The sequence below is a fragment of the Pezoporus wallicus genome, unplaced genomic scaffold, assembly GCF_028554395.1.
Source record: "Pezoporus wallicus isolate ANWC-B61680 ecotype Strahan unplaced genomic scaffold, APGP_CSIRO_Pwel_v1 contig_5958, whole genome shotgun sequence".
Lineage (NCBI taxonomy): Eukaryota > Metazoa > Chordata > Aves > Psittaciformes > Psittacidae > Pezoporus > Pezoporus wallicus.
Genome location: NW_026638491.1, coordinates 2,409,715 through 2,436,987, shown reverse-complemented (window position 1 = coordinate 2,436,987; position 27,273 = coordinate 2,409,715). Strand labels below are relative to the sequence as shown.

Here is a 27,273-nt window from a genome sequence, read left to right as displayed (position 1 = left end):
CCTTTCCTTTCTGCAGTGAGATGGTAGAAGATCAGGGCTCAGCCCTTATGATGCTGATCCTCCTGGCCTGTTCCTGAATGTATTATGATTAATAGCTAATACCACTGGTGGTGATAATGTTCATATTGTGTGATTAACAAATACAAAGAAGAAATCTAGGTATAAAAGGAAACTGCATGAGGTATAGGGAGGAAAGTGAAGCTAATACCAGGACTGCTTTTCTGCATGTTGGTTGTAGTGTAGGATCTGGTACCCTGTGTGCAATGCTGGCTGCTGTTGCCATGGAGACTGCTGAACACAGACCTTCTGTCCACCTGGGACCTCAGTTGCATGGGGAAGCCGTCAGGATTTCTCTCCAAGTAATAACTTCATTTCCATGGTCTAGGGTGCCGCTTCCCAATACGTGTGCATGTCCTTGCCTTGTTTTGTAATCTCCACTTTAGTATAAATGAGAAACGAGTGAATAAAAACTGGTCACACACATCTACACTAAATACTTAGGGCTCAAAAAGAAATACCTTAAACCAGTGAATTAAATGGCATTGCTTTTACTCTATAGACAGATTTGTTGAAAAGTCCACACCTATAGCAGTAGTAAATACTGCTTTTTTTTTCTGCTCTTTTCATGCCTTAATTTTGGGATATTTCAGTCTGTGCCCTAACACTTGCCCTTTTATCCATGATCTTGAGCTGCTTTTAGGTGTTTTTGTGAAACATGAGTGATAGGTGGTATATTTCCTCAGCTATCTGCACTTCTAGGATGCACTTTTAGGACATTTTGAGGTATTACCCAGAGTAAGAACTCTAGTGTTTAAAATTTATGACATGGAATCATAAATTCAACTGAGTAACAAAGCATATTTTTAATTGAAATCTGAGAGTAGCCAGCTCTTTATTTTTAAAATATTTTATAAAATGCATATAGAAAAATAAGTAAGTCTCAAAGGTGGTTGTTGAGGAAGGAAAAGGATAAATTAATTTACACTTCTTAAATTGTATTTGTCTAGAATAGCTGTACACCTTTTCCTTTTTAAAATATGGCACAACATGCATGAAGTACATCAATCACTGGTGGATGCGCTATTTAGGTAATACATGCCAGTTCATTACCTTATTCTGAGAGATGCAGTCTATGTTTAAAAAGAAAAAAAACTGAAAATGGTCCTGAGGTTCAGTGCACATATTAGAACTGTAGGAATTGCGTTTTCTAAGTCACAAGTACAGTGTTGGCACAAACAACATCTTTGTAGAAGGATCTCCAATTCTCTATTTACTTGAGACCTTCTGTCTCATTTAAATAGCAGCTGAGACTGATACTGTGGGCCTTTCCTTGGGCCTCTGTGTCCTGATGGCGATTTTTCCATTACTTGTAGTCTCCTCCAAGAGAATCTACAGCAAGATTGTTTCACTGCTTTTGCAAAACTCTGAAGATAACGTTAAAATTTAGCATGTACATATTCAGTAAAATCTCATTGTGAGCCAGCAAGGCTCAGACTTCCTGGTGTAGCAATCACGTGTGATGCTTTGCAGTCTCTGTCACTTCATTTTCTCACCTGTTGTATCTCATCACTGTTCATTTTAGTGCTGAACATGACATGATGCCTATGACCATGTTTTTATTTATACATAGATTTGCCATTTCCCTTTCAATTTCTGCTTGTCACCTTCTTTTAAACATGAAATCATATATGTGTAGGGTTGTATTCTCTGTTCCAATAACAGAGTGGTAATTATATCAAAGGACCATGAAGCCAGAAAAAACAACCCATTTCCTGTCTGCCTTCACCCCAGATCTAATTAAGATGTTACATGGGTAGACACACTGTCTTCAAAAACTGATGCTGTGGCAATATTTTATGTATTTTACACTAAAATATTTGTTATTTAATCAAAAGTCTTTGTAATCTAAGAAAATAACATGAGCTTTAAGTCTTCATAACAGCAGTATGCTTAAAAAAGGCAAATGAAAATATTTATAAACCTTTTCCTATGATTAAAATGTTTATAAACTTTAAAATTTAGAAGCTAATGCATGGCCACCATCTACTGCATATGCAGTTAGCTAAGTGGAAATGTTACCTTATCTTCCCCTCCATTGTTTGAAGAGAGATTGCTTAGAGGTTACAGTATTTGGTGGACCATAATGACTGGCTGGAGCTATTGTTCTTGTGATGCGATACCTTCTGCCAAGTGTTTCATTACTAGGAGTGGACGTGGTGTATTTCACTGGGTCAAAACAATTCATTAAACTGCTGCTGAACACCAGGTTTTCCTTTGGAACAGGTTTGGGCTGTTAGTGGTTTGGAACAGAAAACTAAGACAAAATAAGCACAAGTTAGTTTTTTAACATTTGGGAAATTTCTTCAGAATATTTGTATCTCAGTATGAACACATTTATAGGAAAATAAGTTCTTAGAACTTAGAAAGAAATGTTTTGGATTTTTTCCATATAATGGTTTGATCTGGTTTCATAACCCAGGTAATTAAAACGTGCTTGTTCTGTTGTTCATTCTAGCAGGAGAGTCTCTAATGTGGTAATTTCAATCTTTAGAAGATATTTTTAACTGATATTTCATTAATGATGTCTCATGGGGAGGGAAATAAGGAAGACTTTAAGATACCTACTTTTAGAAAGTAGGAAAACAGATGGGTGAGTTCCTGATGTATTAAGCTATTAACGGAGGCTGTAGGTGAACATTTGCAAGCCGTGTGCAAATTGACTTGGGTAACACTGCTTCTCAGGAAGGATTTGTGCCACAGACAAGATTAGTAGCAGGACCTTTCATCAGTGCAACAAAAGGGTTGTTTGGTTTGGTTAGGTTTTAATGTGGTCAGACTCTAGCTGCTGATAGCAAAGCCCTGGCTCAGTCCTCAAGTGCTCTGACTGTGAAGTTGGAAGGACCCAGGTAATGAGGTGGTCTTCCATTTAATTCTGAAATAAGCTTGGATGCAATTCACTGCCTGCCAGAGTTAAACTAGGCTGCACACCTGTCTGCTGGGGTTTGTGTGGGGCAGTGATGGATTTGTCATCAAGATAAAACTTCTCTTTGCCATGATAAATCATCAGCCCAAACTAGGAGTTAACTAATCAGATTATTTACTTTAAAAGGCTTTGGAATGTGTCCCAAAAGCACAACCCTAGGAATCTTTATTCAAGTAAATAGTGTTCCTGGAGTCAGTGGACCTATTAATAAGCAGCTACTCACTTGAGTAATGCAGGATTATGTTTTAATTCTGTAATTTGACTGCCTGCTTATGTTTAATGATATTTATTTGTTGGAATGATGCATTTTGGGAAGTGAGGTCAGCTGGAACATTTGTGGTGTTCATCTCTCTGCAGACCTTGATCTTGCAATGTATCAGTCCCTAAAAAAAGAAGTGATTACTCAACTGTAAACCTGAAATGATTGGTAATGTTAGTGGATGGTACCCTATGAATATTCTCAAGTGTAGGGTGCAGAAATGATGCTCATTTCAAAACAATAGTAGAAAGCACAATATTTTCTATTAACGATTTTACAAATTAACACTATATAATTGGTTTATTAGTTTTAAGTAAGTTTCAGGTTGTTTTTTTTTTTCTATTTTGAAAAGTTGGTTTTCTCCTCCATACAAACAACATTTCAATATTGTCTTAACTTTTTATCTTAAGTAAAAATACTTTCCCCCAACGTTTTGATATCAATGATTTGGTAACTTTATTTTTACTATGCTCCAAAATGAAGCATAGCTTTTATAGCCAGCAATTAAAAGCTGCATTTTCTTTTTTATTTCGGAATCTGTCAGTGTGATTCTGTGTTACAATTCTTACTTTTCATTGATGGCCTTGGATGTTATTTTTCTCAGATTATATCAGATTCTCACAGTTTTGTTGTGGAGTATTCTGATATGGTAAAATATTGTATTTGTCCTTGCCAAGTGCCTCAGACACTCAAACACAGTGGATTCTTGTACACATTTGACATTTGTTAATCCTAACAATCACTTCAAATTATTTTCCTGCTGGAGAGAGAGAATAAAAAATGTGACTATTAAATATTCTTATGTGAAAACACCGGAAAGGCTACATGAAAATAGCAAGACTCTTAAAAGAAAATTTACAGCTTCAAACTACAAATTTACATTATCATGACACATTTCATGAAGATTACCCTTTCCTTGTGGATCTCCTAAGGTGTATGCATGAGGAATTATTTTGATCAGGCTTGTTCAGCCTGGAGAAGAGAAGGCTCATGGGAGACCTTGTAATAGTCTTCCAGTATGTAAAGGGGGCCTACAAGAAATCTGGAGAGGGTCTTTTGACAAGAGCCTGCAGTGACAGGACACGGGAAAATGGCTTTAAGCTGACAGAGTGGAGATTTAGGTTGGATATTAGGACGAAGTTCTTCCCTGTGAGGGTGGTGAGGCCCTAGCACAGGTTGCCCAGAGAAGCTGTGGTTGCCCCATCCCTGGCAGTGTTAAGGCCAGGTTGGACAGGGCCTGGAGCAACCTGGTAGTGGAGGGTGTCCCTGCTCATGGCAGTGGATTGGAACTGGATGAGCTTTAAGGTCTCTTCCAACCCAAAGCAGTCTGTGATCCTATGATAGTTCTATGGCTCCTACAAAGACACAAAAACAGACTGAAAAGGAAAATAGAGATGGAAAAATAAAATACCATGTACATTATAGTTCACATGGTCCAGGAAAGATGTTTAAACTACCCTGTAGAATACTGTATTACTCTTAACTATTTATGGTCATCTGTAAATATGAACAAGAATTTAGTATACCTTAAGACATCTGTCAAATCTACACCTATTGATGTAATATGAGCACAAGCAGAGAAATAAGTGTTTCACAGTATCTCTGAACAATATAATCTGTAACAAGTGGCAGGGTGACATTGTTTTTAAATGGAGCGGTCCCAGCTGGTTGTTTCAAAAACGTGGCACTTAAAAGAACAGTAAGGTTGAAAACAAACATATTTTTATAAAAAAAAAATAAATCTGTAAATCCTAAGATGAAGTAGTAATTATTTATATAATTTCAAGATAAACCCTTGATATTTTTCCAGACCTTGATACTGGTCCTCAGCACCAACTCTTATAATCCGCTTCTATTGGGTTGCATCAGACCCAACATCAGAGGTTTCCTGCAGTTTCTTTTTTCAATGAAGACATAACAAATCAAGGCTGATTTTTTATTTTTTAATTTGGTGAGTACTTAACAGTTTGGGTTTTTTTTGGAAAGCTGTAAGTCCTTGCACAAGATTGGCTGCTCACCATTTTTCTTCAGGAAAGCCATCTAAGAGGCAGCTCATCTCAAGTCAGCCAGCTTTTATCTACATCATAATAAAAAATATTGTAAAGATTCCTTCCAGTTTTCCGAAGACTAACCATTTTAGTCACCATGTTATTATCTTTGTATGCAAGACAAGTTAATTTCCTAAGAGTTACCAATTGGTAGAATTTGAATTGGCAATGTCAGAATGCTGTGTGAGGTTCCTTAGAACTAGGTTTTAAGGGTTGAGGGAAAAACAAGCATAAAGACAGGCAACTGAAGAATGTTTTCAGTCTGGTTTTCACCTTTGGAAGAGCCATAGAAGTGGATTGACCTTCATGTGTATCTTAGGAGATCCTCAGGGAATGGTGATGCCTTCATGAAAATGAACATCGGCATGAGCATGGCCCTTGAACAAAGCCCCAGAAAGCGCCACCAGCCCATGGAGGTGTCTTCTGTCCTTTGCAGTTTTTAAATCTTATAGAGGATCCAGGCTGTTCATTTAACTTGCAAATTAAACAGCAAGCAAGAAACAAAATACCCCCCTGCCTTTTCTTTTAGTCTTTTATTAAACCTGCTTTAGTAAAGTAAGTAGTATTTTGATGCAAAAAAACCCCAACCAAACAACCCAAACAATGAAGTGGAAAATAAAAGCTGAAATATATGGTTGAATATCTGTGCTTATTTTTGAAAAGTACTTAAATAATGTGAACTGCATAGAGAAACTCGTGTTTTTTAATTGAAGAAACATAGTGCTTCTCAACTGACCTTCCACTTGTTGCAGAAAGAGCAAAGTGTATGTTTGCTTTAAATTTGAAAGTAATCTTCCATTTATGCCCAGCAACAGAAGGTTGGATTTCTCATATGTCTAGCAAACAAATCCATGGGGAGGGCATCTGGGGAACTTTGAACTAGGTATGAATATGATGGTAATCAGTGGAAAGTGTAAATTTGAATGTTTATGTTTTACAAAAGCACTTTTTATCAATGTAACTCTGATCCCTTTACAGGTTTCAGCAGAAATTTGGATCTTGAAAGGTTTTAATCCAAATGCATCACGCTCAATGCTTTGTCTCATAATACAAGTCATACTTCAGTGACAGTTACATCAGTTTAAAAAATACTTTAGATAAGGAATTGAGAGGATAAAAACCATAGTTAACTCTGTCCAGTCTTCTCTGTGTTTTGGGAGTATAAATATGGCAAGCATAAAATATTTCAGCCAATGCAAAAAACAGTATAGTAATACCATAATTTGAAGTCCTACCACAAATTAATTCACTGCTTGACAGATACTGCTAAATACTGTGGGAAAGACTAAAGACTATGGTTAAGAAAAGGTTAAGAAAAGAGAAAGCTTAAGAAAAAGAGAAATTGAAGTGGAACTGTCCCCTATTTCAGCCCCCTTCTGTGGATCAGTGCTTGCTGTTCATACTCTGCAGGTTAGGTGATTACAGCCCGGATACGTTCACTGGCCACAACAGTGTGTTGCCAACCAGCATGCTTCTGAGCTGTTTAGATTTCGTAATTTCTCCCCAGAAAGCTAAAATGAAGTCTGCACAGCCCTACCTACTAGCTGACAAGGAAAAACTCTGCCTTCCCCTGTTTTGCTAGGTGAGTTGAATCTGCTAAATGGAGGGTTCTGAGTGGGAGAATTCAACTGGAAATGTGGAGAGCAGATCAAGGAAATCATAAGAAAGCAGTTCTTCCCCTTTTCAGAGGGGTGGACTTTGAGCATGGCTTGCTGTTTCATGCAGTTGCACCCTGTGTTATTAGCGACCAGGTGAGGGGCCTGGTGGATGGAATTACAGCCCTACAGTCTCACCTTCTCCCGGCCCTTATCTTTGTTGTTTGGCACTTCTGGGTAGCTCTAATAGCGCAGCCTTGTTCAGGACTCAAGTTTGTTCAAGAGTTAAGAGCTCAGCTGATCTAAACAACTCATAACCTGATATAAACAACTCATACTGGCCGTAAAAAGTGTTTTGATGATACAGCTTATAGCAGTTTGATGAGTAAAACAAATTGTTCTAGCCAAAGCATTTTCTGTCTGTGTCTACGCTTGGGATTTTGATAACAAAAATAGCACAGAATGTCATTGGTAGTTGTGCTGCCAGAAGTTCTCAGACTGCGTTTGTCCTCAGATCATCTCTTTTTTTTGCTGCATATTTTGATTATATCAATTGGAAATACCTTCTTCTTTAACTTCTGTTTCTTCTTTCCACTTTGAGCACTCACACCTAACAATTGCTTAATCCTCTGTAAAGGTACAAGAACAAGGTGAAACAGAGGCCTGTGGAGAGGTGTGGTGTTTCAGTGCTGAAGTTTATAAATGAATATAAATGACATGGGCCTCCTTTCACAGAGTTACTTAAGTACTTTGAAACCAAACACTCCCCTCCAAGTGGTATCAGTAGTCCACACTACTTACAGGTGTAACAGGAGTTTCCATATTAACCCCTCGGCTTCCTGTCAGCACAAAATACCTGCCAAGAGAAAATCAGGGCAAGAATGTGTTCACTGTTTTTCAGCTGACAAAAAAAATCATGCAAGGGCTTCTCAGGCAGTCATGTTTAACCTCTGAAGAAATGTTCATCAGTGTTTAAAATTTGCTGATGCATCTAATGTTGCCTTACAGCATGTCGTGGGTAGTTAAAAACTCTTCTGTGCCCAAAGGAAGCCTTACAAGCAGTCAAGTGCCAGAGGAGGTTTGGCACTTCAGCTTGCTGTAGCGCTACTGGCCCTTTTATGCCAGGCGGACCCCTTAGTACAATGAGACTTGCACCTAGCACAGGGAAGACTTGAATTGAAACAGCATCCAAGTGAGGACAAACACTGTGTCCTCCAAGCAATTGGAGGAGTTTCAAAGAGATTTGAGAGTTTGATTACATGCTGGTGATGTTCCCATTGTAGGCTGAGGGGAAGTCTGGCTTCATCTGATTAGCAAAAACTGGAATATGAGGACCAGCCTGATGGTGGTGAGATATTTTAGGAGGCTCTGTTATGTAGCAAACATGACCAACTCAAAATTCCAGAGAGAGAGACCAGTGTAATGGGAGAAGTTTATCCCTTATTTTCTAAACCTGAAATCTATTTGTGAAAGTTGGTGAAAATCATTCAGGCATATCAGCGGAGCATTGGATTCACAATTTTGTCTATTTTTAGAGGATCAATGTCATTCATGTTTACCATATTTGGGTCAATTTGGTTATCAAAAACTTGCATGGTGAAAAATAAGAGAACTAGAAATAGTTGTTAAAAAACAGCTGTAAAAAATACGTCAAGACTAGGTAGTAGCTGAGGAGGAGGATTTGGGGATATTTCTTAGATCCCAAGTGTCTAATTTGGGGTGACACGTATGCCAGTTTATATCTGTGGATGGAATACTGTCACAGGCTGAATCAGCAGATATTTAATTCTTTGGTTGGTGAAGTCATTTTGGAGTTTGTATGGTTACAGCAAGAATGTTTATCAACATTTCAAGTCTTTTGAAATAGATTATAGGTTAATAAAACACATATCTGAGTAATTCCAGAGGACGTTATTTTTTGGGGGAGATGTGTGAAGAGAAGCTTGATTAATATCTGTAAAATTAGTAAGCAAAAGATGTGATGAGCGGTTCTTGAGAGCTGTAATTTACTAACACTGACACCCACCTATTTTTCTCCACCCCTAAATTATATGTCTCATTACTTACAAGACTGCATATTGGTGACGTGATGGTAGTAACTCCAGTGTTAGGTTTTAGTACTTTGGTACAATAACTCTGTCTTCTCCAATTAATTAATTCAAATTCTGACTTCAAATCTGACTCCTGGAACAGGGAGTGCAAGAAAAATAGGGGAGTACACAGAGTTGTGCAAGTAAATAAAGAAATTCTTGGTTATTTTTGGCAAGAGGTGGAGAAGCATGTGATGACCAGTTGTAGCCAAGGATTTATCTTGGGGCTCACTACTTTATAGGCCAACAGCAATTCCTTTTTCTCCCCACATCAGCTGAATACTATTTAGGGTCAAGAATGCTGTTTGCAGAAGTTGACTAGTTCTACAAGCAACCACTAATATTTAAGTGATGTGTAACATTAGGGACATGTGAGGGTGCATCCTGTTGTTTTGGCAAGAGCTGAGCAAGGCAGAGCCTCTGATGGACTGTACTGTGGGACACAACATGGTCATTACGTTTGCTGTGTCCTGTTACTTCTGTAGCCAGTGGTGTGTCTGACGGTGTCTGGCTGTGGTGCCAGGGGCTGCTCAGCAGGGAAAGATGGCAGGCTGGACCTAGAAGGTTGGTGCTTCACTTTCAGGGCTGGGAAGGGGACTCACTTCATCTTATAATGCAGGAACCCTAACTTAAACAAGTCTGGAGTTGACGTGTTCATTCGCATATTGCCATCTTCTAAACTCCAGTTTTTGAGAGCTGGGTCTTTTCTGTGATGCATTCCTCATCCCAGAGGTCTGTGAATGATGTTACAGGAGCCGGTAGCCAAGGAGATGGGGACGAATCGCTCACCATTTTGTGTTTGGCAATTAGGAGTGAGTGCGGGCATTGGAGGACCACGGGGGTTTGTGGGTGCTCCTTGAGGAGCTCAGTCATTCCTGGAGGAATTGCCTTCCTCCAGGTAGTGATGGACTGGGGTGGGTAGAGGCGAGTTCGCGGTGGGGGCATCTCAAGTTGCCCTCGCCGGTTTCCCCGGCGTACGCAGAGGGTCCTGCCTCAGCCTCGCCGCTAACCTGCAGCTTGCGTGGGGTGACGGCCACGCACCTGCAGACGCCCGGCTCGGGGTTGCCATGACGGGCGGGGCAGCTCTGCCTATGCGCTGAGGGACTGATAGAGCGCTCGAGCGGCTCCGGCGGGGCCGGGTGGGGGCGCTGCCGCTGAGGCGCTGGGCGGGCGGCGGGAAGGCCCCGCAGGTTGGGCGCGGGGCCGGGGTACGCCGGAGTCCGCAGGCCCCCTCCGCAGAGGCCCCGCCGCTCTGTGGCGATGGGCGGCAGGCGCCGCTAGGCCGGCGCAGGCAGGGCAGACGCGGAGGCGGGAGGAGGCATAGGAGGCGGCGGCCGGGGGCGGGCTGGGTCCCTCCCCGGGAAGATGAGGCGGAGGCCCGGGCTGCCGAGCGGGCTGAGCTGGGGCGCTTCCCTCCCAGCCGCCAGGACAAGATGGCAGCGGCCAAGTCGGCGGCGGCAGGAGCGGCGGGGGTGAGGCGCTGAGCCCGGCGGAGCGGCGCTTCACTGTGGCGCTCCCGGACATGTCCAGGGTGGCGGCGGCAGCTCCAGATCGGACGCCAGCGCGGCCCGCTCCGTGAAGGTGAGAGCCGGGCGAGGAGCGGGGCCGTCCCCGGCGAGCGGCGCTGCCTCCGCTGGCACCGTTCGCCTCTTTCCCAAGGGGGGCTGCGGGGCGGAGGGCCGGGGCAAGCCCTTACCCCCCTGCCCTGGGTGCGGCAGGCACGGTGCACCGCTGCCCTTGTCGGAGCCCCGCGGCGGGGAGCGGGCAGTACCGTTTCCCCTTCCTCTTCCCGTCGCCCTCGACGGCGCCTGCTCCGCCGCGCCCGCGAAGTTCCTCCGTCCGCGGCGCAGGGAAGCTCCCGCCCCGAGCGCTGCCTGGGTGCCCGGCGAGGCCGCCGCCGCCGCTCGGTGGGGGAAAGGCGTGGCCGCCCGCCTCGTCCGTTACCGGCCGCGAGGTGGTGGCGGGGCCGGGTAGATCCTGGCTATGCGCTGCTCCCCTCCCGGGCTCTCCGCGGCCCCCTCCCTCTTGTACAGTGCTCTCAGGCTGGCGGCGGGTGCTTCCCCGCGCTGCGCTGGGGGTCCCGGGGCGGTGCCCGGGTGCGGCGGTGGCTCCTCGTACCCCGGCGACACCCAGCCGGCGTTCCTCGGCCTGAGCCCCGAGCAGAGCCCCGCGGGAGCCGCTTCTCCTCGCTTGGCGGTGGCTGGGATCGGGCGGGGAGCGAACGGTGCTGCCGGGTCGATGTAAATAAACACAACTGGAAAGGAAGTTGACGCTTCAAAATTTGGTCAGTTCCCAAAAACTAGCTGTGTAAAAACAGGCGGGGTGGTATTGTTGCTGGTGGTTTTAACATAGTGATTGCAGCAGGGATTGTGCTGGGTTTGTGTTGGTTCTCGATTCATCGTGGGATCAATTATAAAACTGGCAGATGCGTTTGCGTGTGTCTAACGCTGTAGGAAATGGTGGTTTTCATTTTAAATTTTAGTTTACGTTAAGCCCTCAACCATCAGTGCTCTGTGCTTACGTATATATAAATATCTTTCTTTTGAGGCTATACTTTTGTTACGAGCTGTGCGTCTGACTTGGTGCCAAGCCAGGCTATGGTTTCCTTTTTTGTTAACTTTGTAAGTTGTTTTGAGATTCCCAGGCTTGCCTTCCCAGTAATTATGTGGCTCTGTGATGTTTTTGTATCTGCTTGTGTACAACCGTGTCTATTTCAGTTTTTTTTGTATCTTTAAAGTGTGGGAAAACGTGAAATTGACATGAGAGACAATTACATTGAGTAGAGCTGCAGTTGTTAATTACAATGCATATTTTTCTAGTTATTTTTTTTCCCATTGGTATTACGTCCCATTACATCATTTGCAAAAAGTTTCTGCTGTGATTGGTTTTACGGGAAGTAGAAAAGCTTGGTTGGGCTGTGAGGACTGACTTTGTGACATAATAATGCCATAACAGAGTAAATTGGCTAAAGGTTGCTATAAACAAAGTTTAAGATTCACGCAGTAGCTATCTAATAAGCGTGGCAGCCAGCAAAGAGATTAGTTAAGCACCTGGAAAATAGGTCAGGGCTGTATTACGGAGCAGCATGGTGAGAGCGCAAATAAATAGAGCAAAGCGTTAGCATGGACTTACAGGGGGAAAACTGATCCTGATAGAACAGTGGCGGCTGCTTTATTTGCGCTGCCGCGAGCCATTTATGGTAGCACTCGGTGAGATGGTGTTTATCATCATGGAAAACAGGAATTCAGTAGAGTTCGCATTGAGTGTGTTTATTGCCAGGGACTTTCATTGTAGTGCGAGTTCTCCTGCTTGCTCAGGGGCTGGCATCAGTTGCGCTTGTGAATTGTTTTTCTCATAGCTGCATTTGGCTAGATTCTCTTAATTTTGATGGTGGTGGTGGTGTGCTCCTCTCTGGCCTTGAGAACTCTCTGTATTCAGAGAGATTTTATCAGCTGGAATAAAGTTGCATTGAAAAATTTCCTGGAAAGCTGCTCCTGACCTGGGGTCTCTGCTGGGATGTGTGTTTTTTGTTCTGTTTCAGGTTTTTTGTATTTGCATGTTTCCTCCCTCCTGTCTTTCAAATAACTACCTACAGAAACAGGGAAATGAGACTGTCTCCTGCATAATGAGATGCCAGAGACAAAGGCAGGGTGTGGGGAGGAAGAGTGAGCTTTCAACTCATCCTGCAGCAGATACAACTGCTAGAAATATTAGAAGGTGTATGTGCTGCTTCTCTTGCTGTGTGCTTCCACTTAAGCACTTGCTTCAAAACAAATATTGTTTTGGAGGTACTTTTTTGAAAAGTATCTGTCAGCTTGATCATGTCTGTTCAAGGGGATGGGACGCTGAGCAGCACTTCCAGAGGCAGCATTGGCTTATCAGCTCCTGGTTAAAACAGAATTAACTACGCTTAATTCTTGTGATAATCCCAACCTAAATGTGTAGGAATGTCAGGCTGTGCTTCTCCAAGCTTGTATGTTTAGGGATGCACCTCTCTGTGCTATTTCAAGGGATTGCACTCTTCCTGGTTTTAGAATGGTTTTCTCGTTAACAGCATATATTCTCTTTCTTGCATCTTCCATCCTGCTGGTATGTTGATTATAGCAGCAAAGATCCTTTTGACAAAGCATTGCATTTTGAAGCAGGAATTTTGTAGTTGGCTTTCTTTGCATGTATGTATGTAGGGGAGTAAAAGCATTAGTAAGGGGAAGAGCTTTGTTGTGTGAGGCCGAATGTCTGTTTCAGAGGAATGTTAAATACAGGAGGAAAACTTCTTTTAGTTGAGCTGAATCTTGATGTTGCAGTGTGAGGCCTGTGAGGTGTTGTAGCACACAACTGCTGGGCACATGGAGAATAGTTACTATAGGCAGTTTTGTTTTCTGCATGGAACTTTGTGGAAAAAGCAGAGACCATCCATGCTTTTTGAAATCCCTTTATTGGACAAGCCTTACTCTCACTGAATATGTGATGATCTCGTTCCATCTGCAGAAGCATTACAGCTGAGGTAGACTGCTCTGTCGCCTAACAGCAGTGTGAGTTGGGTAGAGAGCAGGCCTGGGAATCAACTGGTGTCCCTCAACCAAGGAAGGAAGAAATGTGGGAGTAGGATGCGCTCATGGTGATACCAGCTCTCCTCAGTTACACGTTGCTGTTTTGTGAAACAGTATCCCTCTTTCATATGTCAAGAAAGCTCATTGGTACCTTTCTGTGTTTTCTGAGTTTCTTCAATTAGCTGATGATTTTACAGTATCTCAGTTAGAGGAGAATTTCAGAAGGAAATTTGATTAATTAGGATTAATTTGATGAAGAAAACATCCTTAGCACTTTGCTGGAACTGTGGCGCTCCAGTAGATGGGTTATGTAAACTCATAGCTAGTCAAATACTTATTTTCAGCTGGGCCTATTACATTTTCTTGTCTTTGAAAATAAGGGTAGTGAGAGCTGAGCTCAGTGGCGAGGACCTTTCACTAAGTTAATGTTTCTGTTCCTAAGTCACTGAAATACTGTTTTTCTTCAGATATCTTGACTGAAAATCTGAGACGGAGTGGAAAATAATGTATTGCTTTCAACCCAGGTCTTGGAAGAAAAGCTTATTCTTTGGGTGAAGAATGAGATGGATCTCTAAGCATCTGAAACTGTTTCAGAACTCTGGGTGGATTGTGTGTAAAACCAAATATGAAAGAACTGGCAAGGATGAGCACTGTTGGACATAGCTGATGAGTGTGCAGTGCACCTTGAATGATGATTTAACTGCATTTAAAGCGCCTTTCTATATGCTATGGTATGAGTTATCTTTGACTTCTGTAGGCAGTGAACACCCTCTATTTAACCTGAAATAACCTGTAATGAAGCACAAAGCCTGGAAAATCCTGTTACGTGTTCTTGGCCTCCCTGCCCTCCCTCCGTAGACCATTTGGAATATAAAAGAGACAGAAGCTCTTGAGATTTCTAGAGAAATTGAAGCTCTCTTTCTCCTCAGAGGCGCTAACTTTTGAGTGACAGATGAGCAGAGGAACAACATGTAATTGTGAAAGCGGGTTATAATCTGTGGCTTTAGCTGATAGTGTAGTATTTCATACAGGGTAGGTGCCATTGTCCTCCCTCCCCCCCGCCTTAATTCTTCGGTTGTTTTATTTCGATGTAGTGAATGTTGGAAAGATGGCAAGAAGTGGTTTGAGTCTTGGTTTTAAGTGCAGTTTGGGGATAATTTTTGTACAGGTTTGTAATATTTTTTGCATGATGTCCCTTTTTTTCATACAGTGTCTTGATATTCCACTTTAATTTTCAGAGTGGTTAGTTTTCTGACAAAGTGGGGTTAATCTCATGCTTAGCAATTTTGCTTGGAAATAGAAGGAGAGCCAAATAACTGATGTGGTTTTTAAGCAAATCAAGTTTTTTAGTTCTGGTTTGTTTTGTGTTTTTTTTTCCCCCTTTTTTTTTTTCTTACTCAGTGACTTGGAATCAGTTTTAAGTTCAAAATATCTCTGTTGTTAACTTTTCATGTGTAATAGCCCCATCATTCAGTAAACTTTTCGTACAGTCTTTTTTCACCTTGTATTTTCAGAAAAAAAGTAGGAAATGTTCCTTTTTGGAAGTATGGCCTTTTCTTCATCTCTGCTGTGCCCTACAACAGTTGGATGAAGGATGAATCCTGGAAAAATGTTAAGTTCACGTTCCACAACACAGCAATAAGACAAGACCCAGTGAAATACCTAAAGACAAAACAGATACAAGAAATATTTTCATATATTTTTAGTATTATCAAAGCTACAGCAACTATCTAAATACTAAAAGAATAATTGGATCCTTATGTAAAGATAATTGCTATTGCGTGTTGTAATACTCCCTTTAAAAAAACCTATTTTTAAAATCTGTAGTGTTACACTTGTGTGACTCCATTCTTGGTAAAATAATATAACAGTTCTAGAAAACTATTTTAGTGCTTTTAAAAGCATGTTAGAAATTAAATGTGATTTAATGCTTGTCAAGTCAGCTATTGTCAAACAAAAATCCCTTCACATTTGTATAAACATCCCTTGCTGAGTATGTATGGCTCTGCAGTAACTGCCTGTTCAGAATAAGTGGTGGAAAATGTAGGGACACGAGCTCGGGTCCTAATATCTATCTAGGGTCCCAATAACATCATCCTTGGAACAGGAAGATGTGGCTGCAGTCAGAGGTGCTCACAGCCACTTCCCATACAACCACTCTCTAATCCACTGACGATAATTTCTTGCCCTTTTCTGTACTGGAGGCTCTGCTCCTTCAGGTGTGGACACTGTGGTGTCCTGCAGCTGGTTTTATGTGACAGGGATGCTTCACTTCCAAGGCGCAAGCTTGGTAGGAATTTAAATTGCTGGGTGAGACAGATTTTTATCTCAAAGCTGAAGCTTGGCTGTTGCCTTGCTTTGGGGCAAGTGGTATCCAGTACCTGAGAGAACCTGCTTTGGGTTATTTTAGGAGTTTTACTTTAATTTTACTTCGTTCTTGGTTAGAAGGTGTCTCCTCATCTTGTGCTCACCTTGTCTTGAAGCCTGATGAAGCCAGATAAAAAAGCTGTTCTCTGTGCAGAAAAAACTGCCAGTAGGACAACTTCAGCTGGGATTGCAGTAACTGGTGCAGCTGTCCTTTGTGTAGGGTTGTTGGAGTGTCTTCATTGCAAGATGTTTGCTGCTTTTATTAGTGTGACCAAATCCCTCCAGGCCCCCTCCCTTGGGTCTTTGGATGTGGATGTGGCTTGGAGCAACCTGGTCTAGTGGAAGGTGCCTCTGCCCGTGGCAGGGGGTTGGAACTGGATGAACTTTAAGGTCCCTTCCAATCCAAACCAGTCTGTGATTCTATCATTCTATGAACTGCCATCTGAACCTTTCTCTGATCTGACTGGTACACACTGGAACAAGTGCCTGCCCACAGGGAGGAGCCAGCATAGGCGCCAGCTCTGAATGAGAAGACTGTCATGTAAATGCAAAAACACAGAGAGAAAACAAAACGTCAGTACTGACAATCAGTACAAAGCCTTTTTTTTTTTTTTTTTTTTTTTTTTTTTTTTTACAGAAACTTTGGGTTTTAGCTGGTGATTTCAGCTTTCTCTGGAAGGTATCAGTAACCACTAGCATCAGGTATTCATAAAAATTATCTGTATGCACAATTTAACTGAAACTGCAGTAATTTATGTAAGCTATTTCCTTTTTCATACTTTGATATAAACCTATATTTATTCTCATGTTTGCATGGTCTCCATTGCTTACTGCACTGTTTTGCTTCTTTGTCAGTGTTCACAAAATCTGGTGTTAACCTTTACCTGGTTCCACTGGCTTGAGTAAAATATACTCTTTTTGTTCCCCTCTTCCACATGGTGCAGGTTTTGCCTGTGTTGATACACAACAATTTGTGGAACTTGCACAATTTCCAGAAGGCTTTTTATTTGTTTCTTGTAAGATGTTTTTCTGCCTTTTTGACTGAAAAGTACCTCATGCATCATTGCTTTGTAAACTTCTTCCATCCTGTGTTTTCCTAGAAAGTTTGGTCATCTGTTACTTCCTACCCTTTTCAATTATTCTGTGTTTTCTTCCCTTTTTTTTTTTTCCGAGCAGCTTGCTTATCTACAGTCTCTTCTAGTTGAGAAGTTTTTTTCCACAGCTTGTTTTTGAAGCTTTAAACTATTTATAGGGGTAGAGGACTTCCTCACAAGATCTTTATTTTCAGCATTTGTATCTGTTTCATATGGGAATTTTGGTGTTTGGGTCCTTACTTGTGAAGCCTTCTGGAAGGAACAGGCTTTGTTCCAAAGAGAATTAAAAAGCTCTTGGTCTCCTCTTTCCTTATCTATTAATATCAAGTTTTGTGAGTCAAGAAATTAACTGATACTCAGCCTATTAGGAATGTGTTGCTTTCATGAGATTCTGAAGGTTTTTTTTTTTAATACCTTTTCTTTATGGCTTTTGAAACGATGCTTTGGGCTAAATTCTCCCTTTGACTGTGTCAGCTCTGAGCCCTGCACAAGGACATGGTGGGTGTTTTCCTCAAGAAATATATTGGGAGCTCTTCGCAGCAAGTGCTCCTTGAGACTAAATGTATTTTCAAAACTTAGTTGATGAGATATCTAAACGTTGCTTCAAATATTAAAACGAGTGAATATTTACTTATGCTACAAATGGAAAGATTGTTAAATATGTAAGAGAGCACAACAGGAAAAACTGACACATTTATCAGCATCATGCTCTAGTGAGTGGGGGCGTATGCTGCCTGTGGTCTTGCCTTTCTTTTTTGCTTGCTTTCTGTATAGCTAAATCATTAAGTTCCCCTGCACAGGAGAGAGGGAGAAACTTCTTGCCCTGGTGGTTCCCTGGCAGTGTTCAAGGCCAGGTTGGACGAGGCCTTGGGTGATGTGATTTAGCGTAGAGTGTCCCTGCCCACGGCAGGGAGTTGGAACTAGATGATATTAAGGTCCTTTCCAACCCTAACGATTCTATGATTCTATAATATTATAATATGGATTATTAACAGTTACTGATTCGTTAGGAGGCAGAAGGCTGAGCCTTCTGTGAGAGAATATGCATTTGTAATACACTGATTTCTTTGTCAGTAGGAAACTCCCCTTCCTGCATGTCTTTAGAAATGTGACAGAAGTGGTAAACACCTATTTTTCCCTCTGTTCTTTATTGCTCTGCATATGCCATGTCTAGTTTATACAGCTGCTTTCAGTAAGCAACCAATGCTGTCTCCATGATGTTGTTGCTCACAGCATATTATAGAACAGAAGAATATTTAAAACGCAGTTTTAAGTAAGGGATTTGTGTTCTAAAAAGCTGATTAGGACTCTGAAGAGTTTTCATTCTGTGTGTGTATAAACCCTTTCATACCCTTCTGTGTGAAAACCCCCTTCAAACGTATACATTGTATGTGTGTGTACACCTCAGTCAGTGTATGTTTAAAAGCTGTTACCCGGTGTAGCTGAAGTGTCTGACCTGGAAACTAGCAGGAAAAGATAAATTAAAGAAAATGTGTCAGATCAGATGTCTTCACTCTGATTTAAGTGTAAAAGAATTAAAACAAGCCAAAGAAAAGCTGAAGTTCTTATTTACTGTAATGTTTTGGTTGTGGAAGGAGTTGAATGTGATCTAGGCATGCTGTCTTGGCAGCTTGGAACGCAAGTTCATGCTGATCCTATTGAAGGAGTGATTATGATTTTTCATGTATTTGGGGAGAGTTGTAGCTGAAATGTTACCTGCTGCTGGGTGGTTCTCAGTGTGTAGGAAATAGCTTTGCACACTTCCTGAACTGTGCTCTTTTGGTACAGTGGACCTTGATTTGTGAATTTTTACATCACATGCCAGACTTGATAAGGTCGACAGGCTACTTGTGTGTCTGCTGTTGAGAACTTCATTTGCAAGTCCTGTGGGGAACAGCAGTTTTGTAGTGTTGTACTAATGCGTGCTTGGTCCAGCTGAAAATCTTTTGTAATAAGAGGGAGAAGGATAATGTTGAATGAACCTCCCTTCACCTTGAGTAGTTTAGAGGACTTGATGAAGAAACAACTTTGTGAAAGTAGTTTTTTTCAAAATGGGCATACAGATGTTCTGGCATGCCAGCCATGCTGCGAAGGTGAAGTAGCAATGAGTTAAACAGCCATCTAGATTTGTATTATAGGGGCTGAATTCAATATTGTCTAGAGCCATTCTAAAATGAAACTTCTGAATGAACTTCTTAGCTGGGTTGGTCCTCTTCTAATTCTACCCAGCAGACTAAGAATGCAAAATTAAGCAATGAAATCAAAGTAAAGTGGCTGAAAATAAGAAGGCAAAATTGCATACATATTTATATAGGAAGTTGTGGTTGGGTGTTTGTGTTTTTGTTGTTGTTTGTGTGTTTAAAGAGGTGGTTTGCCAACAGGCAATTTGAGCTAAACCCCTCTACCAGATTTTATTTCTACTTTATGAAAGGTGGCAAAATCATTTGGAAACACAGTAAGCGTGGCTTTGTCGTACTTCTCTACTTGCTGTGATCCGTCTTGCTACACGGAAGAGCAACAGGCGGTAGCAGTAGTTTGAATAAATCCTTAAGTTCTGTGCTTTGGTGCAGAACCTGAAGGTGCGGGCTCTCCTAAACACCGTTATTTTGGTGTGCCTGCTGTTTTGGGGTTCAAAAAGAATTAGTCTCTTAAAAGAAGAGATTTGGCTGGTGAAGCCCTGGCTGGTTGACATGCGCCATTTGTGTTGATGGAGGCACATTCTGATTTGGAGAGCATGCTCTCACTGGGGGCTGGTGCCCGATACTGCGATGCTTGTGCTTTCTTTCCAGTTGCGTAACGGCTTCTTGCCCAGCAGAAAAAAAACAAATGCTTGAAGTATTATTCCGTTTGTCTTTTTAACTGTGATTGCAGTCATACTGGCATCACAAGATGTAGCTTTTGATGTTTGTGGTAAATATGAATATAGTGATTGTATTATTCAGCACTGCTACTGGTAGATACGACAGCGTCTAGCCCTAGGAGTTCACTGTGATACTTCATGTAATATATGTTTGTGTTCAGTGTATGGGGTCAGTTCTGTTTCCAAGTATTGAGACAATGCTGTGTTTGATGAGTTTGCATCACACTTCAAAATTAACTTGTGTTTTCAGTTTCTGGTATCAGTGTAACGTTTGCAGTGCCTGATTAAAACTGCCTCTGATGTTGTCCAAATCTAAAGGCAGCCCTGTAACAGTTTTCTTAGGTGGGTAGTAACTGTGTTTTTCAGCTGCAAAATTGGATCATATTGTCTTTTGCTTCCTACCAAGACTCACTCAAAGCTTGGAACCAACTTCTGGCCTTCCAGCCTCAGCCTTCACCCGTGATTTACACAGGACTGAGGTTTCCACATCAGGTGAAGGCTGCCAGTGGCTTAGCTTGATTTTGTTGATGTATGCTGGGCCAGGATTCCTGAGCTCTGAAATACCTTCTGTGTGTTAATCAAAGACCATAATTATGGTTTTTGTCAGTGAACTCTTCTGTTTGCTATGCCTAGAATTGGGTGCTGGTTGCTTTGGCGAGCTGGCATCAGAGCTGCCTCTGCAAAAATGCCTCTGCATCTTGCTGTTCTTGGTGATGGAGTGTGTGTGTGCCTATGAAGTTCATGTCCAGAATTGCCTCCGTGGTCATGTGAGGAAACAAATCCTATGGCATGTGTTGCTTGAACCACATTGGTGCTTTCTCCTTTGCTCCACTCCCTCCCTTCCATAGGTCAGAGGTCTGGTTTCGAGGTAGCTGGTGGGGGCACATTCCCTGAACTTGTATCTCTTTACCCTTTATACTTGCCATGGATATGTTTTCCTTGGTAAACTGCATGAAACCTCAATTGCCCGTGCTTTGTTATGAATCGTACAGGTTGAGTAAGGGAGTTCCTCAGGGCGAACAGTTCATGGGTGTGAAAGTGCGCCCATCAGGACAGCTTGTACGGCTCCGTATCCAAAACAAACAGTAACAGAGAGGTGCTGCTACTACCAGTAATAAGTTTTCTGGGAGGAAAGAGAGGGTGAATAACTGCTTCGTATTTGTTAAGTAACTTGAGAAGTTGAGCAGCACCTAATATAAAAAGTATAGTTTTCTGTTGTGTTTTTTTTTTTACCTGGGAAAAATGACTGCTGGTATCTCAGTGCTTTCAAAGTGATGCATAATGTAAGCAAAACACTTCATAAGTGCTACTGCTCAAATTGTGCATTTGCTGGAAGTTACTGAGCTTTCAGAAAGCCTCCCATGATGCCAAACTGCACTGTGGGAAGGGTGTGAGTGTCCTGGAACTAGCTCTCACTGATGGAGGCTTGAAAGAAGTTGGAAAACAAGTTCTCTTGAGTTAAACTGTAACTATAGTATTAGGTGGCTGCTCCTGGCTAGGCTTTACCCGCTGGGGGTTTTACTGCAACAGCAGCAACATGGTGATTGTGCTTTTGGGGGTGGTTAAAAGGGGCTGTTTATTTTGCAGAAGAATGAAGGGTGTCCTGGCAATTTCTCTGCAGCTCTGCTGCAGTGGTTTTACTAGCTAATTACTTTGCTACCTCCCCCCCCCCCAACTCTGTCGTGAGGAAATGTGAATTTATAGTTAATTATTAATGGTGGTCAGACCTGGAACAGCCTGTGCTTCTCCATGTTGTTAGTCTGCCAAGTTGGTCATGTTCTGAATTTGCCTAGAACTGCTTGAAAAGGCTGGAGACGTAGTGTTAAGAATCTAGTAAAGAACATGGTGACAGTTAGGTGAACGTTACAGAGATGTTGCCAGAAGTGCTTCATTTCTCTGAGCAGTGTCTGCTTGTTTCTCTGCTTCTGCAGAGAAGCTTGACCAGGGTGGGGGGATGCAAACTGTGAAGCACCTCCTGTTCATTGTTATTGCTTTGTGAAAACATATTTATTTATTCCTTTAAATGAACAAAAAATGAATTTACTTATTTAAAATATGTTTACTTCATTACTTTGTTCAAATTTTCTTGAGAAGCACAGAATTCCAGAATTGTCTTACCTGTGATCAAAGTACACACATTTTGTATAGCTTAATGTCTAATAAGCCAAGTGTAGAGCTCCCAGTTCTCTCTGTTTCAAACTTGAGAGCTAACAAGACACGTTTCCTTTGAAGAAAGCCTATCTAGAGGCAATAATGTAGTTGGTAGGTGTCTCAGGACAGACTTTCTTTTCCAGATCCCCTGCAGTATTCACTAGCAGGGAGGTTGCACAGGAGTTGTGATGCAGCAGTCTCAGTACTGGAGCAAAGCAAGCTGGAGAAATCTGGAGCCTACTTCAGCTGGGAGCAGTCACTGTGCTGGAGTAGTTATTGTGGTCATCTTGCACTTGGAGAAGGACAAGAGGGCTTCAGAAATGTGTGTAGAGGGAATGGACACACTGTTCTGAGACTAAAACTGAATCAGGCCTGAAGCTGCTGTAGTAGCTGGAGACTGTCACCTGGGCATTGCTTTTCAGCCCATCTTCTGGTGGATTTGCGTGTTCTGCTCTGGTTTGCATCCTGGAGAGGTGGGTGTACATTTGGATGTATTTTAAATTTAACTGTAAGGTTGCAGCAGATGCTCATGGGTGTTCAAGCTCAAGTACCCTCACTGAAACGGCACAGGTTTGTCTTTAGCATTAGTTGCTTTGCTCTACACATCCCTCTTACTGTGCTGCTGGACTTGTTAGTGTTGATACAGTGTGGGCTAGGTCTGTATGAGGCAACAGTGGTAGTCTCAGTAAGAACCATGCAGAAAGATATATAAGCTTAGGGAAATGATTTGTGAGGGAGGGGGAGAATGAAAGATCCATCCTGTGATAGGTGACAATGTGCAGTTTATATTTTCTTCTATCAGAAGACCTGCTTAAAAAACAAACCCCAGAACAAACCAACAACCAGACCTCCTGCAGCAGCAGCTCTTTAGCAGCAGCTCTTTACGCTTTCCAGTGTAGCTGTCTATAGGATTATATTGTAACCTGAATCCCACAAAATAGTAAGAAAACCCCCAAACCCTGCAAACATACAAAACCCTAGCCAAAACCTGCCACCACTAAAACCCCACCACCCACAACCACCAAAAAAAATCCCCAACAGACCAACACAAAAGCCCTCCCTCCCCCCCCCTCCCCTGCTGTCTGGGTGTGGGGGGAAATCAGTTATGTTAATAAACTTCTCAAAGTGAAGACCTCCAGCAGTCGGTTGTATTGGAGAGTTATATGTTGTTCTGGGGTATTTTCGTTGCATATATTCTAATGTGTAGTAAAGAATGTACTGTCTGAAAAGTCCTGAGCACTGCTTATGAGTGCATGGCAGAGGTCTTTAAGAACTCTCAAGTGTAGGATGCTGCAGGATTTTAATGTGCCTGTTTCACAGGAACACCTTATTCCTTGGTTATGTGAAGATACTCTTGCTTCTCTAAATGAGATTGTGTCTTGAAGTGTATATCTAAAAAAAAGACAAAATAAGGGGTGTAAAGGGGAAGTTGAGAAATCAGATGCTTCTACAAGAGCTCCAAGGCCATTTTTACTTTTCTGGAGTAAAATTTGGCTTTTTTTTTTTGTTCATGTTTGCATGAAAGGTTCTTCTCTCAGGGTATGTAATCCCTTTTATTTAGTGCCTTCCCCCTCCCCCCCCCTTTTTTTTTTCCTTGGGGTTGCTAAAAATGTTCTTATAATAACTCAATGAACACTTCTTATCTGAGAACAGAGCTGTTCCTGTGGTCAGAGTTCAGGGTCATGGAGTGAAGCCTAGCATGCAAACCCCAAAAGATGATAGCCTATTTTTTTCTCATCCAAATGAAATTAATGATAAAGCTGGGTCTGTGTGCTTCCAGTCCTTCTGGAGTGATTCGAATAACATGAGCTATAGAAGTCTTGCATGTTTTTGAAGACCAGTGATCCCAGCAGGCTCAGGTAAGGGTTTGAGTGGTCTTCTGGCTGTGTTGGAGGAGCATCATTCCCCGGTTTTCTCTGCCACTGGGTTGTTGTCCTGTCTTCAGAAAACCTCCTTAACTGCAGTGTAGGTTTATCACTGCTTTTTCAAAGTAGTCACCTTGAGAGCTAGTCTTAAACCCTTGGTGTGGAGCAGAGGGCCAGTGGCAGCCCATAAAGCTGGGTGGCTGCCGGCCTTTTCCAGCTCACTACATTGGCTGGCTCTGGGCAGACAAACAGCTTTGGAAAGGAAAGGGCTTTGAATTTTTTCTACTGCTGGGGCAAAAACCATTATGAGATGATGGTATGATGATTTTAATTGCTCTTAAGATGCTAAAATGTTAATTTGCATAAATCAAATCACAGCTTCAGAATAATCATGCCGTGTGTTCGGTTAGTTTTCATTTGATCAGTCATTGCAGTGTCTGGCTCAAATTTTATGGGACTCATCTGCAATTTAAATACCCATTGCCAGAATCTTCATGTGCTTGGTATGAGAAAGTGATTTAATTAAAGTATTACTGGTATTGAACTTGTTTTTTAGAGCTGACCAGACTTGTATAAGCCAAAACTTCCCTGGAAACTTGTAGTCATTTGCCATTCAGTGTATTTTTCTTAGGGTTTAGCATTCTGTGACATTAAAGCTTAAGGCTGGTGTTAGACAGCTCTGGAAGTGGACACAGTAGGGTGAGTGCAGAGACAAGAGCTGGAAGGTGCAGGATCTGAGAGAGTGACGTCTATGCAATTTAAGGGGGAATTGAGATTCCTTGTCCTGCATGCAGGCCAGCTACTGCTGTCATTGTCCTCCCTCTGATGCTCTGCTAGGACCAGACTCTTCTTCATGCCTGGGAAAGGGGGGAGGTACAGTGAGGAGCATGGCTCTGCTTTCCGTAGAGCTGGTGTCCTGAGCTGGGGACAAATTTGGGGACTAATCCTGTGCACAGTGGGGCTGCTGTGCTCAGGGGCTTCCCAGACGAGCAGGCTGGTTCCTCTTGTGAAAACTGATACACAAACTAATGCAATGGGATGCTGTATAATTTGGGGAGGCTGCTTGTTTTCTGTGAATGGATTAGATTCCAGGTAAATTACAATGTACAGTAAAGTTGCAGTTGTTTATGTGAACATACACATGCCTCTGTAAGATATTTTGGGCTCTGACGCACACTTTGATTGTTTTCTCTTTCATCACGGTGAAATTCTTTGAGCTTTGACAGTTGTCGTTTGTTCTCAGAAGCCTGATGGTGCTTACAATGAGTAGGTCTGATACCTTGTGGAACAGGTAGCTTTGGCTCACAGTTAAGAGCTTTTCAGTTATTTTAGATCATTGTTAATAAATATTTGAATTAACTTTTGCTACTGAATGTTTTTATGTATTTTTTTTTTAAGTGAAAGCTGAGTTTTTAATAGCACAAAGGTAGTTCCCCCGTTTAAAAATGACAGCTAGTGGTCTGCTGCAGACTATCTCAGTCACATCCTGATCAACCACCAACAGCAACTAGTGCAGTGACCTCCTGCTGCCGCAGCCCTTGTGTGCACTGGGAAGGCGTGGGGACGTTGCTGTGGACTGTAAGAAACTAAACTTGAAGTAACTTTAGGCTAGTTCATTTCGAAAATGTACTCATGTCCTGATCTTTTTAGAAGAGGAAGCTGCTTGGAAATGTAAATGCAGGATTCTCACTTGCTTTTTCTTTCCTTCTGTAGGTATGGCCTCACAAGTCTTGGTCTATCCACCATATGTTTATCAAACCCAGTCAAGTGCCTTTTGTAGTGTGAAGAAACTCAAACTAGAACCAAGCAGTTGCGTGTACCACGAAGGAACCTACCCACAAATCTGTGTGAATGGTAAAAACTTTGGAATTTCTCCCCACAGGGTTAGTACATTCTTTCAGACTAAAAATCCATTTGACAGACCTCGAGGACAGAACTTTTTGTTGACGTCAAATGCTGTTGCTTTAACAAATATTGCAGGTGCTACAAAAGTGTTAGTGGCGTGGGCACAGCAAACTCAGTTAGAGGCACCTCGGACTGGGGCAGATACCCTGGAAGGGCTCCAGCGATGTGGATTGAAGCGTAAGAGCGAAGAGTTGGATAATCAAAACGGCACGATGCAGATTGTTGATGAACTGTCCATCCTGCCTGCAATGTTGCAAACCAATGTGGGAAACCCAGTAACGGTCGTAACAACGGCTGCAGCTTCAAAACCAAGTGGTACAAGTGGAGACGGAGATTACCAGTTAGTACAGCATGAGGTACTGTGCTCTGTGAAAAACACTTACGAAGTCCTTGATTTTCTTGGGCGAGGGACCTTTGGACAAGTTGTGAAGTGCTGGAAAAGGGGTACAAATGAGATTGTGGCAATCAAAATCTTGAAGAATCATCCTTCGTATGCACGCCAAGGACAAATAGAAGTGAGCATATTAGCGAGACTAAGTACTGAAAATGCTGATGAGTTTAACTTTGTGAGAGCCTATGAATGCTTTCAGCATCGTAACCATACTTGTCTGGTTTTTGAGATGTTGGAACAGAATTTATATGACTTCCTGAAACAAAACAAATTCAGCCCTCTGCAACTGAAAGTAATAAGGCCTATTCTGCAACAGGTGGCTACTGCACTGAAAAAACTAAAAAGTCTGGGTTTAATCCATGCTGACCTCAAACCAGAGAACATTATGTTGGTGGATCCTGTTCGACAGCCTTACCGGGTTAAAGTAATAGACTTTGGATCTGCCAGCCACGTATCAAAGACTATTTGTTCGACCTATTTACAATCTCGGTACTACAGGTAGGTGTCTTTTCATTTGTTTTTAGCTTTTAATGGAATAAAGTTTTTGCATTTATTAAAGTTAATGGCTTAAATAATTACTCTTCCAGATAACTAATAATAACTTGCAAAACATAAGGACCATCTAAGAAGGTTTAGGTCATGCTAAGTGTAAATGCTTGGTTAACATTTTAAATGTGAATACTTGCTCTTAATGCTTTTATGGTGGTGTTTTTTCCTAGAAGTATGCTTTGGGTTGCACTCTGAAGCCGTCACTCTACTGTTATTTTGAGATCTCTGATGAGATATTTTAAAAGAAAAATAGAAAAAAAAAATTAGCTTTCAGTTGCTTGATTGGGGTGCCTTTGATGCCTTTCCTGACTCCCTGATGTGATGATTTTTCTCTCTAAGCAGCTGGACAGTGTACTAGAAGTGCCATGTTTTCTGTCCTGTTGCCAAAGATTATGTAAATGTCTCTGTTTTTCTCCAGCACTTGTAAATATTTTGCCTAGTTCTTACAAACTCCTTTCTGACTGAGTGCCTTCAGCAGCTGTGAACTTCAGTGAACCTCTGGAGTTAGTGAGCAATAGGATACTTAAATATTTACAGTGATACCAGGTGAACATCTAAAGTGATTT

The 27,273-nt window shown here is 41.9% G+C and overlaps 1 protein-coding gene across 4 annotated transcripts in view; it reads left to right on the top strand.

Annotated features, from left to right (window-relative positions):
• Positions 1-27,273, top strand: part of HIPK3 (homeodomain interacting protein kinase 3) — a 101,675-nt gene that overhangs the window by 25,905 nt on the left and 48,497 nt on the right. Inside the window, exons 1-2 of one of the 4 annotated variants that reach the window (XM_057410962.1) lie at positions 10,290-10,556; positions 25,576-26,656. In XM_057410962.1, the coding sequence (XP_057266945.1) occupies positions 25,578-26,656 (1,079 nt within the window). In that variant the 5' untranslated portion in view covers positions 10,290-10,556; positions 25,576-25,577. Of the gene's footprint in view, positions 1-10,289; positions 10,557-11,004; positions 11,260-25,575; positions 26,657-27,273 lie in introns of those variants that run through there. The other 3 variants (XM_057410959.1, XM_057410961.1, XM_057410960.1) reach the window with 3 other exon arrangements.